Consider the following 12,033-nt stretch of genomic DNA (forward strand, 5'->3'; position numbering starts at 1 on the left):
GAACAGAATGAAAGAAAGAAGAGACAGGGTGAGCGGAAAAGGCGACGCGTTTAGAGAGAAGCAGAGCACGTTCTGTCACGGCGCGCGAAAGATGATAAGCGTTGAATGATTGATCCTCAAGTGTTTTATAAAGGGGCCCCAAGTCGTGCGGGCATTAGTCTTCTGTTCCGGCGTCGTTATGCTGGAGCTTACGACTCCGTAATCGGGACCAAACTAAGCACGCAGTTAGCAGTTATGCTGATATATATATATAGACAAATGTATAAGGGGAACATCACTGTATTTATCGGGAGTCGAAACTTACGACCTCCTTTCCCTTCGGAGAGTCGACTGCCCTTTTGAAATTGGGAGAAGTTACGAAAGTCGACGTTGGCCAGACCGACAGACCTTTACTTCTGACATTGCCACCTCCTACAACCCTCCCCCCCCCCATTTCCTCCCGCCCCTTTCCCACACTTTCCTTTTATTTTTTATTTTTTACTTGAGCGTCATCCATCATTTATTTTTTATTTTTTTTGCAACGGAAAGGAAACTGTTCGTGTCGTGTTGATTAGTTCGAACCGCGTCGTTCCAGAATAAATGGCGGAGAGCCTGCTTATAATTCGGCCTCTCGAGGGAACCATTTGTCTAGAGTACGCAGCGAGGAAAATTAACAAATGAAATAATAATTTACGTAAACCCGGAGAGAGAGAGAGAGCTTCCAAAAAATAAGAAGGAGAGGGCAGGGGTGTTAACCAAGCTGAGCCTGCTTGGCTATACCCTCCACTGGGGGAAATGGGACTAAAAGATCAGTAGAAGGATACAAGGAAAGTTCACAGTATGGGATACAACCGCACAAGCGTTTGTCCTTAGGTTAGTCACAAGCAGTCACGTAGGATGGTTTGACCTAAAGAAACGCTTAAGAAACGTGGCTTTGTGCATCACCGACGCATGAGGCTACAAATCCAGAACATTCTCTTGTGCGAAAGGCCCACCTTCTAATTTCGCCAAAGGGATGCGAAGCGCAAGCTTTGTTATCTTCGTACGATAGGCAGTCGTAGATAGATAGATAGATAGATAGATAGATAGATAGATAGATAGATAGATAGATAGATAGATAGATAGATAGATAGATAGATAGATAGAAATAAAGTAATACATTTAAATTTTGGCTTGAGGACTATGTGAGGGGGTAAGCGGAAGGGAGATTACGTCAAGTGTAGTTCACTGTGGAAGTTACACATTAAAATTTTTATAATTAATTGTACCTTTAAAGCTCGCCTGTGGCTGGAATCATTCCTCTTAGTTAGATAAGGGATTTTATGTCGCAAGTGGCTCCCAGATGTGTTTAGAAATGATGCACCACCAACGTATCTTCTCTTCGTATGAATTTCCTATGAATTTCTTTCAATTTTGTCAGCTGAGACAAGCTGCTCACATAATGTTAAGCAATACATTAATTCACTGGTAATGCTTTCTTCTCCATGCCTGTTTTTGTGTTCTTGCGTTGAATCGCTTGGATCTAAGAATATTGGTTGCAAAAAAAAAAAAGAAAAAGAAAAGAAATACTTCATTTTTTAGCCCACGCAACAAGGGCGCCGCGAACAATGCCAGTGAATGAGTTAAATTACGGGTGTCTAAGGGAAATGTGCACACGCCATAAGCAAAACTCGTGGTGGAAGTACTGAAATTACCAGTATGCTTGATTAAGTCTCCTAATATAGTGCACGTCTTACTTTTCCTCTTCAAAGTGTGACAGGAATAATCTATCATCTGGTTTTAAAGGAGTACTGACGCAAAAAATATTTTTGATCTAGTTTTTTCTGCTTTATTAAGTAGTTAATGACTCAGTGATCACGGCACGAAAGCTCATTTACTTCAAAGCACGACAGGTAATTATTTGAAGTCTTGTTTGTAGCGATCAGGCCGACTTTCGGTTTCAGGGAGCAACGAGATGGGCCAGACAAGGAATGTAAACACAGCCGGGCACGTGATCGCAAGAAACTCTGACGAATGCTCTGACGCACACGCCAGCGCGCTCTCTGGCGTGCGATCTTCGTGTTACTAGTTCGTGTGCTACGCCTGCACGTGCTTTGCGATGTCTTCGCCACCATTGTCGTCGTGGTTTTCGTCGTCCAGCGGCGACGATGTCCCGGGAGTCGACGCCGTGTTAGACGTGGCCAACCACTTTCAATTCATTTTATTTGGAAAGATTGGTTGCGCTTTGTAGACGATCACAAGAAAGAAGACAGGACAGGCGCAATGCGTCTGTCCTGTCTTCTTCCTTGTTATTGTCTACAAAGCGCAACCAATCTTTCCAAATACAATGAGCCAACTTGCCCAACAACGCATTCTGCTAAACTACACTTTCAATTCGACCCACTAGAAAGCAGCGACTCGCATATTGCCGCCGGCGACAGCGAGGACAAAGCTCGAGACCCTCGCATCGGGCCACGTTCAATGGTCAGTGCAGCGCAGCCAAGCTGATAGTGCGGGAAATCCGCAGGCACGACAAAGACTGCCGCTTGATTCTGCAATTGCAACGACATGGATAGCGTCCCACTATACAAGCAACAACTGAGAAGAGCACATGCAAGCGGCGTTGCAGCCAACGAAAATTTGTGACGTAGCGTTTTCTCGGTTCTTTACCATCCTTCCTTGATGTCGATGTCGCGAGGTGCCGCGTCTTGCGGTTGGCTGCGCGCACGTGCCTTAAAATTGATTTTAAACATGTTCTAAGCTATATTCGCCGTTCATATTTCGCAGACGATGTGAGGGTGTGCCCACATGCGTCGAGCTCACGCGTTATCTCCACTTCGAAATTTTATTATTACTCCTTTAACGAACGTGATACCGCTCGATGTTTACAAGGATGGATGGACGTCGCCCTTTTTAAATTCCGTATTCGTCGAAGTACGCGGAATGGGATATGTTGCCGCGGGCGCTATTAGGAAGGTCCCTAGAGCAAGCGCTGCTGCGGCTTATGGAAATGTGTTCCTTGTTTGTTTAAAAACGAATTCTACAGAGTTTTCGCGCCACTGCATTCGATCCACAAAAACTGTTTTTTTTTGTTGCAAGCAAGGTGTATATGTTTTTATGCTGCGAATCAAAACCACTTCCATCGCTTTGTGCCCTGCGGCAAGTTATAACTAACTGAGGGAGGCGGCTGTATACCTGACCTGCCCGGAACCTCTGCAAAAGGCTTTTCCCATTTCTGTACGAGCTTCGATTCCGCTGGTCAGGCGCGAACAACACTCAGAAATGACATCGTGACGAAAATGCCGCGGTATCGTCTGTTCCACTTGGCGGTGTCTCGCAGTTGCATCTAACAAAACGCCGACTGAATCGATGTCCGCGTATGCACGCGAGTGTGCCCCCCTGCGTGTTGACCACGTTTCGCCGCCCGAAGGCGCAGACGCGAGTTCTTGCTATAGCTTTGGCACTGTCGACAAACATTATCGCGAGATCGTTGCACATTGAGCGCTCTTTCCTTTTTTATTGTGCTTTCTTCTCAAGCCACAATGTCTGCGTATATGCGCAAGCCATCGTGTCGGATAATGCAAGGCCGAGGGAAAGCCCCCGTAGATGCCTCGGGCTGCTGCTGTTGCTGCGGCACGGGCACGACCGACGCAATCTTTAGGGCCGCCGATGAAAGGGAGTACACGCGTGGAGAGAGTTCGGAGTGATTTGCTTGGGGAGAAAAGGTTATTGCGTTCCTTTCACGACGCCCACCGAACGTGCGTCCCATTTGGCCGGAAGGCGCGCATCGAGACGCCGAGCTGAAGCTGCAGCCGAAACCTGCACGTCGCCGTCGGTTGCTTGACTTCAAGTTCAAAACCGTGGGAGGGAACGGGGAGACAATGGAGGCAGGCATGCACTATCGTCGTCCCAGTTTGTTCGCCCGTCTGTTGGCTTCGTCAATATGCGCGCGCGCCTTGCTGGTAAACTCGCGGATGCATTAGGATCGTGCACTTCGTGCAAACACGACACTGAGTGCGCCGAGGGTCCCTCTCTTCCTCCCCGAAACACGCTCGTTTACCCGCTCCAGCTGACGGTGGCCCGAGGCACGGAACGGCGGCTGCTGCTTCTCACGCATTGCGCGTGCACGTGTGTGCGTTTACACACGCGCGAGTTCCGCCTGTTGACGATGGCGGGGCTCGCACGTACTCGCGCGAGCCGATTATTTGAGCAGCACACGCACACACACACATCGTGATTGTGTTATCCTCGTGGTACGAGGCAAGGCAGTGTGTGTCGCACAAAAAAGAAAGAAACGAAGAAAACCGTCAGTTGGGTGTCAGTAATGTGTTTAATGGAGCCCACGATGTTGGTGGTGGCGTATCGAACAAGATGGAGGCGACTATGCGTAGTACAGTACACTCAATAGGGAAACTCTGTTGAGATGAAGAATCCCCTGTTTGCAATTTTGCTGTACAATCTGAATCAGAGCAAATTAACGTTTCTTTTTCATGCTTTAGTCTATCAGGCTAACGTAGATTCGAATGGCGAAAGAAGATGCATGAGTTCAGAATTTAAACCAGAATACAAATTCTCCCTTGCACTATACTGCTTTAGCGGCATTCAATAGAGCGCGCTCAGGCATACTATACAACGAACTTTATCTCTTCCCTTATTTTTCTTCCGCATTCCCCGCGCAGTCTTCAGTGCTTCATTCAAAACAACCCTAACTATGAATGTTGTGTTCATCTGGATGATTTCTGCTTCCCTTGGCCGCCGTACGTGACTCCGAGACCGGCCTGTCCAGTGGCGCCGGACTTAGCAGCGGCTCCGCCGGCTCCTCCCGCTAGCGCGGGATGCAGACCGCCGACAGCGTGACCGGGATGTCCATGGTATCCGGGAGCCGCACCTACCGGCCCGCCATACCCGTGACCAGCTGCTGCTCCTGGACCAGCGACTAGCGATGGCCCCGCGAATCCGGCCACCTGACCGCCGTAGCCACCCCCGTGGCCGAGGGCGTGCAGGGGAACGCCAGCTTGGCCGGCACCCTGGCCGAGAGGGTACTGGCCGACCGGTCCGCCGGCGAACTGGACGACGTGTCCACCTTGTCCTGCGAGACCAGCGGGCAGCCCAGCCGCATGACCCCCGGCTGCGCCAAGGTACGCGCCACCGCCACCGCCAGGATATGCTCCGGCGTGAAGGGCTCCTCCATGCACGTGGCCGCCTGCGGCAGACGGAGGCAGGGCGTAGACGGCGGGGCCACCACCAGCGTGCCCTCCTGGTCCAGCTGCCGCACTACCGAAGGCTGTACCGGGAGAGCCCACGTGTCCCCCGCCGTAACCCTGGCCGATCAGTCCGTACGCCTGAGGTCCAGCCACATGCGCACCTGCCACACCTCCGTGATCTCCGCCGTATCCCGCCGCACCTCCTTGAGCTCCGCCGTATCCCGCCGCACCTCCGTGAGCTCCGCCGTATCCCGCCGCACCTCCGTGAGCTCCGCCGTATCCCACCACACCTCCATGAGCTCCGCCGTATCCCGCCGGACCTCCGTGAGCTCCACCGTATCCCCCCAGAGACACCGGACCGAGAGCTCCCGCTGGACCTGGGTGTCCCGCCGGGTAGGCTGCTGCAGGTCCTCCGGCGCCGTATCCCGGTGCTCCGGCGCCGTAGGAAGGCCCACCAATGGCTACCAGCTGTTGGTGGCCGCCGCCTGCGGCACCAGCGTACGCTTGAGGCAGGAGAGCTCTAGGGTAGCCACCGGCTCCTGCTGCTGGTCCTCCAGCGCCTGCCGGGTTGTAGCCATAGCCAGGAGCGAAGCCGTAACCGGCCCCGCCGCCGGCGGGAGGGGCGCCGGCGTTCAAGTGCACGCCGGGTGCACCGTGGGCGCCTGCGCCAGGGTAGCCAGACGGCCCCGGGCCGCCCGCTTGCGCGGCGGCTGCTCCAGCACTGGAGGCGAACACTGCAGCGGGCACCTTGACCGGTTGGCCATGGTTTGGTGAAGGCCCGAGTCCTTGAGCTAGTTTGTAGACTGGCGTGCCGGATGCTGAAGATCCACCAGAACTGCTGTGGGAAGCATCTCCCGCTCGGACGTGTGGTCCGAGAGACGCGACGAGGATGACGCTCAGGAACTGCGACATCGAACGGTATAGCCACGTGTGAGGGGGCGTAGGCGTGAACCCACTTGTCAGGTGCGCAGCTACATGCTAGACATGAAGGCTTTTGATGACCGCTAAAATAAAGTTGCGCATTTTACAACAGTGCCTAGCCGCTAAAGGGTACTCAATATTTGCTGCTGCTAGTTTCTTTCTCTAAGCTCGCAGCCAAAAAAAAATAAAAGGGGAGGGGGGAGTGTCCGCAAGAGTACGCGTAGTTATCGTGTGTGAGGGGTGAGATGGGGGGGTGGAATTAGAAGACAGGGTGATGTCGACAGGCTGATAGACAGGTTTAAGTCCAGCAGGTAATGTTATGATTGGCAATGTAAACCTAAATTTGCGCACCAGTATGCGGCATGTGAAATTTTTCGCGCTACCGCACGTGTGCGGCGGGCAGGAGGTGCGGCGTGCGGCTCGAGCGTAAATCGGCCTTAAAGCACACGTGCGCACTGGCTCATCTCGCAGATCTCGTGTGCACAGGAGGAGAGCTGCTGCGGAAGCGTTTTCCTTTCTTTTGTTTCTTTTTATTACGCTATCTGCTAAATATACCACGCAATCGTTCACATATTTTGACATTCGCTAAGCGAGAACGCACAATTCCGGCTGCACTCACGGAACCCGTTATCTTGTTTTGATCCCTGCCTTTGCCAGCGAATATATTTGTGTTTAAAAAACAATGTTATAAATCTAGAATTTTGTTATCGACACGGAAGCGGGAAACTATATTTAAAGGGAAGTGATGCTGGCCTTGCCTCTTTCCAGATTCTATAAATGCATCTCTCTTGCATCTATGTAGGATAGCAAACCAGGGGCCTTGTAAAGTAAAACTATTCCAAATTTTTTTTTTCTATTTCAATCTCCTGGCGTCACATTTACGTGACCGCCAACGTAGGCATCGGGCGGTGACCCGCAGCGTTGTTTGAACCAACCTGGCAAACGCTCTCCTCGTTTATAGGAGATCACTTTTGTTTAATTTCAAAGCGAATGTCATTTCCTGCTTTGACAGGTTTTGCTTATCTAATTGGCTGGCAAGAGGCGAGGGGCCCATTTAAACTGAGAGGGTATCGGTGGGGCCGAGCTTGCGCAGTGAAAGTAGATAACCGGATCAGAGGAGCGGTGCCGGCGTCTGCAATTTGCTCCGCTTTCCCTTGCTTGTATTTTGCTGTGGTTGGTCGAAAATCGCGGCGGCGCGCAACGGAAGGTTAAAAAATGCCGCTAAAAGGGATCATCAGCGAAGGAGTGTTGGCAGAGCGATGTCGAAAACGTGCCAAAAGCGCCTGACAACGTTATACTGCCACGTAAAAATGTTTCTTATACGCAAATAAGTTTATGCGCCCCGGCACCTCCGAGTAGCCGATGTCCGAGTGATCACTAGGCAGGCATCTCCTAGTCCTTTCGGAATGGGCAGTCTCCGGCTATTCCGAAAAAAGAAAAGAGTTTTGTTCGGCATATTAATGGCATCTTTAATGCCTACAGGTCAGTTGGACGTGGTGAGATTTCGCAGTTTTGCGATGTCGCGTTACAGACAGGCGCAATGGGCGCAGTCCGCGAACGTTTCGCCAATAGTCTAGGGCTAACGGCAAGAAAGGTGTAGAATGGGACATGATTATTTTTCTTTTGTTTGGTCTAATCATGCATAATCAGTGTGTACACGTCATATCAGATGGGGAGTTCTCGCAGTTTTCGTGACGTCGCGTGATAGATAGGCGAACTGGGGGTGGCCCGAAAAGTTTTTGACCTATTGCGGAAGGATGATTGCAGAAATGGAACAGAAATAATTTGGAATAGCTTTACGCTATAGTTTCCCAGATGTACGTCTGGCTGATGTCTCTGACTTTGAATCGCTATTTCTCGCTCTGCCTCTAAACGCTGCGAGAGGGATATGTGTGTGGTGTTTTATGTACTCTCACTGGACGGTATATCTCCTGCGGCAAATATATAGATATGAATTTGAAACATAGAAACGCTTTTCTCAAGAAATACTGAACCAATCTTGATAAAGAACAGTCCACGAGAAAAAGTCAAACAATGGGGGTTGTCGGTAGCAGACTTTTCGTTTAGGCCAATATACTTTCTTACAAAATTAATGAAAAGACGCAAATAGAAGGTAAATGTTGGATGAATTAAGTTACAGCTTTGTAATTCCTTGCTGAAACTATACGTATCAATTGTGTTAAAATAAACTCATTGAGCATTCGATGAGAATGAAGATTTAAAGCAATGTATACAGTTAATGTGTACTTGAATTAATTCATCCTGCAAGTGCCCTGCAAGTGTCATTTACAAGATAGCGGCAGCACTTATAGCCTATAGAGCAGTTCAATAGTACTCCGTTTGTACACTCCATTAATTAGCGTTTGCATAATCGCGGTGCTTGTTATTTTTTGTTTTTATTTTATTGGGGAGTTACAGTCTCTGAACTTGATGCCTAACTGTCTTTCTTTTTTTTAGAAGGTTCAAATTTGTAAACATTTGCGTAATTTCTGAAGGCCTAAGTAAATATTGTACTTGAAAGAGGTATTAAAGCATGGCATTTCCATTGAAATCCAAAAAAAAAGAAAGAGTAAATAAAATCTGTTCAGCCGTTGTCTAAACAGAACATTGCCGCGTTTAACGGGTATTTGAACAGCGCTTGTAGTGACTAAAGCTGAGAGTCTATGTCTTTGCGATTGAAACAGAAGCAGCACTGCGCAGTTAGCGCAGTGCCAGGATAGCTGAGATGATAGTGGCCAGGCACAGGCCAACAAGTGGGTGTCTTGTTTCGCGAATTCAGCGAACAAGCAGCGAAGGCTAACGCGCTAGCTTCCGAACATGGAAGAGCAAGCATAAGTGGAAGGGCATGTAGCAAAGTCTTAACAGCGTCGATTGTGTATATAGCGTTGTCGTACTACAACTTCATAGGAAAATCGTTGCAACTACAAAAAAAAAAAAGCAAACCGTATTGCGAGTAGCTATTCACTTCGCTATTAACACTGGAACTACCGGAATATACACGGGTCGAGGACGCTTTATCTTCATTACGTATGCGTTAGAAAGAGAGCTAGATGAGCAACCTCACTCACCCATCGAATACGTTACTCGAACACTACACGTGCAATTTTGACATGCCATAAAACACCGTTAAACAGTTACAAGGTATCACGAAGTATACAAAAGCGGACGTGTTCGGCGTCGTTAATAACCGGAAAAACAACAAGGTTGTATGGCGCAATGAATTTCCAAATAAGAAAAAGTAATTACCTACACAATAAAGGAAGCACATCGATCCTTAAATGACGCTTTCACTCTTGACACAATTATCCACCAGCTCCTGCGCCCCCGAAAATTAAGCGCTCTCCGAATACTCCACATGGCTGCCACATAAAGTGTACCAGAGCACACGGAACGAGGAAAAAGAAAAAAAAAACAACATAAACGAAAGCTGCCACTTCAAATATGTTTGGATTTCGCCATAGGCGCATGATCGATTCCGCATTGTCGATGACGCAAGAGGAGCGAAATGAAGCAGGTGAGCGCTGCTGAAAAACAAAGCCCGCAAGTGCCTAGAAGTCGCGCTGCGCCAGGACTGTTCCACCAGCGGCGCGGAGTGACGCAAGAGCTCCTCCGTACAACGCAGCGGCGACGCATACGCTAGCGGGACTCACAGCTATCATGGCGCCCTGGGTGGCTGCGGCGGCGGCGGCAACGGCGAGGGCAGTGACGGTAGCAGCAGCGGCGCGGGGCTTCCGGTGCAAGTCGCTCTCGCGCACTGGCTTCCCTTGGGCTGACCACCCGTCCTTTTAAGTATAAGCGCCGATCGGGGCCAGCCGGCCGCCCGCGGGCGATGGAACCGCCCCGGCGCTGCTACTGCGGAGACGACCTGCTTCTTTGTTCACAGGACGGAGACCACGACGACGACGACCAGCGTACCCACCGCCGCCGCCGCCCCGCACATGGTCATCCCCGCGCCGCCTGCATGTGTTGCGTCGTTCGCCACCGCCGCATTTTTTTTTCCCACAGCGACCCATCGCGAGCTGGCTTTCTCACAGCCTTCCTGCCAAACGGCGTTGCACCGTTGATTCATAACCAACGCAGCGTGGGCGCCCGTTCGCGCGTGGGCATACTTTCGGTTTCGGCCCTTTCTCAAACGGCTTTTCGTTATTCAAAAGTTTCGCGAAGCTCGGTTAGAGAAAAACAGCGCCCCCGCCCCCCCCCCACCCCCCCTCCCGCTACGACCCTTCTCTCAGGGTCCCCACCCTTCCGTTCGATCGAAAGGCGTCACTTCTTTCTTCGCGCAGAAGGTCGCGCGAAGGACGTCGGCCACGCGGTGCCGTTGCATGCGCGAGCTGACCGCACGCTCACGCGTGCGCGATCAGCGCGCGGCGGCGCCTTGCACGAGCGAGCGAGATCGCGCTACGCCGCCGCCGTTTGTCGAGGCCTTCCCTTGTCGCGGCGAGAGTGGCGTCGGCGCCGGGCGGAGCCGCGCCGGTCCAAACGAGTCCGACTAGCGGAATCGGAACGCGCGCCGACCACTCCTCGGCTTTTATAACCACCACCACCACCACCACCACGAGGACCAGCACCGCCGCTTGCCCAGGCCGCCGCTTCGTTCCCCCTTCTTCCTCGCGCCGACCGCGCGGCGACACAGTTCTCCCAGTGCACGGACACGTATGCATCGCGCTCGCTGCGCCTGCGGCACTTTCTTCGTGCATCTAGGTGACGACCTTGCGCGGTGGTTGTGCGTGGCAGACCGCTCGGCGATTGCGCCCCGTGGTCGCCATCTGTACGCGACCGGGGTATGGACACACGGGGGCGTTTCCCGGCGCCAACTGTTCGACTACTCGGAAAAGAAGCATAGTGTTGAACTATATCGATACTGGAAACAGCAGATCAGGAAGGAAGCGCTTTATGATAACTCAAGAGGTAGTGCCCTACTCTTTGAAGCTAGATCAGGATGTCTTAGAACGCGCAGCTGTAGAAAGAAATTTAGCGAAAAAGAAGACACATGTACTATGTAATCTGTAGAAACAATAGAACACCTCATACTAAAATGTGATGGTATCCATCCCGATGTCGATGCGGGCACAGTCATGCTTCCTGAGGCCCTAGGGTTTAGAGATGACAATAGTCATGTAGATAAATATGCGGTGAAAAGTAGCAAAAACCGATTGGAAGATTGCTCAAAAGCAGAGAGGTGACATTCGGTTAAAAGTGTAGGAAGACGTATTTAGAGAAAGTGGCGAATTTTAATAACTTCCAACACAGTTAAACAAAAATAGAAAGTGTACATAGTGGCAACTGCCATCACCCCGTTTCAAAGGGGACGCTCCTACCTTCCATCCATCCATTCATCCATGTTCGACCCCTTCCTTTGCACTCCTTTCATTCCTCACAGGTGAAGGACCGAAGCGCGGCTCTCAGAGAATCGCACCTTACGAGAGTTAGTTGAATTGGAAAGGCCTTTTAATTTCGCGTTTAAAGCCATTGTTGCTTTAAGGCACTTTCGTAGACGGGAAAAGGGCTAAGGGGCGTGCCCCGACGCTGGCTGAATGCCGATAGACAGAATCCTGCACCTTGAAGACCTTGTGGTGCGCGGGAAGTGAAAGGTAATTAGCTGTCAATAGCTCAAGCGGATTGCTCAGGGTGCTGGTTTATGAGTCATACGACCTTGTATTATGTTTTACTGTATGCACGCTGTGGAGATTGATGTTTATAGTTCGCTTTGTTAGCTGTACTACTTCATTTTCAAAGTCTCTCTCTCTCTCTCTCTCTCTCTCTCTCTCTCTCTCTCTCTCTCTATATATATATATATATATATATATATATATATATATATATATATATATATATATTGCGAGACATCTGTTAAGCCTCAACGGTTTAAGACCAACACTGCAGAAGAATAGCGCCGATACCGTGTACGCTGGCGTCAGTATGTAGAAGAGTGGGTGCGGTGTTGTCGAAA

At 50.5% G+C, this 12,033-nt stretch overlaps 1 protein-coding gene across 1 annotated transcript; it reads right to left on the reverse strand.

Moving 5' to 3' along the window:
* Positions 1-4,269: 4,269 nt before the first annotated feature.
* On the reverse strand, positions 4,270-10,081 carry LOC126542638 (uncharacterized). Its single transcript, XM_055077374.2, has 2 exons — positions 9,734-10,081; positions 4,270-6,065 (listed from the first exon to the last, which is right to left on the reverse strand). The coding sequence occupies exons 1-2, from the start codon at positions 9,740-9,742 to the stop codon at positions 4,683-4,685; spliced, it is 1,392 nt and encodes a 463-aa protein (XP_054933349.2). The 5' UTR covers positions 9,743-10,081; the 3' UTR covers positions 4,270-4,682.
* Positions 10,082-12,033: the final 1,952 nt, after the last annotated feature.

This window comes from Dermacentor andersoni, chromosome 2 (genome assembly GCF_023375885.2).
Source record: "Dermacentor andersoni chromosome 2, qqDerAnde1_hic_scaffold, whole genome shotgun sequence".
Taxonomy (NCBI): Eukaryota; Metazoa; Arthropoda; class Arachnida; order Ixodida; family Ixodidae; genus Dermacentor; species Dermacentor andersoni.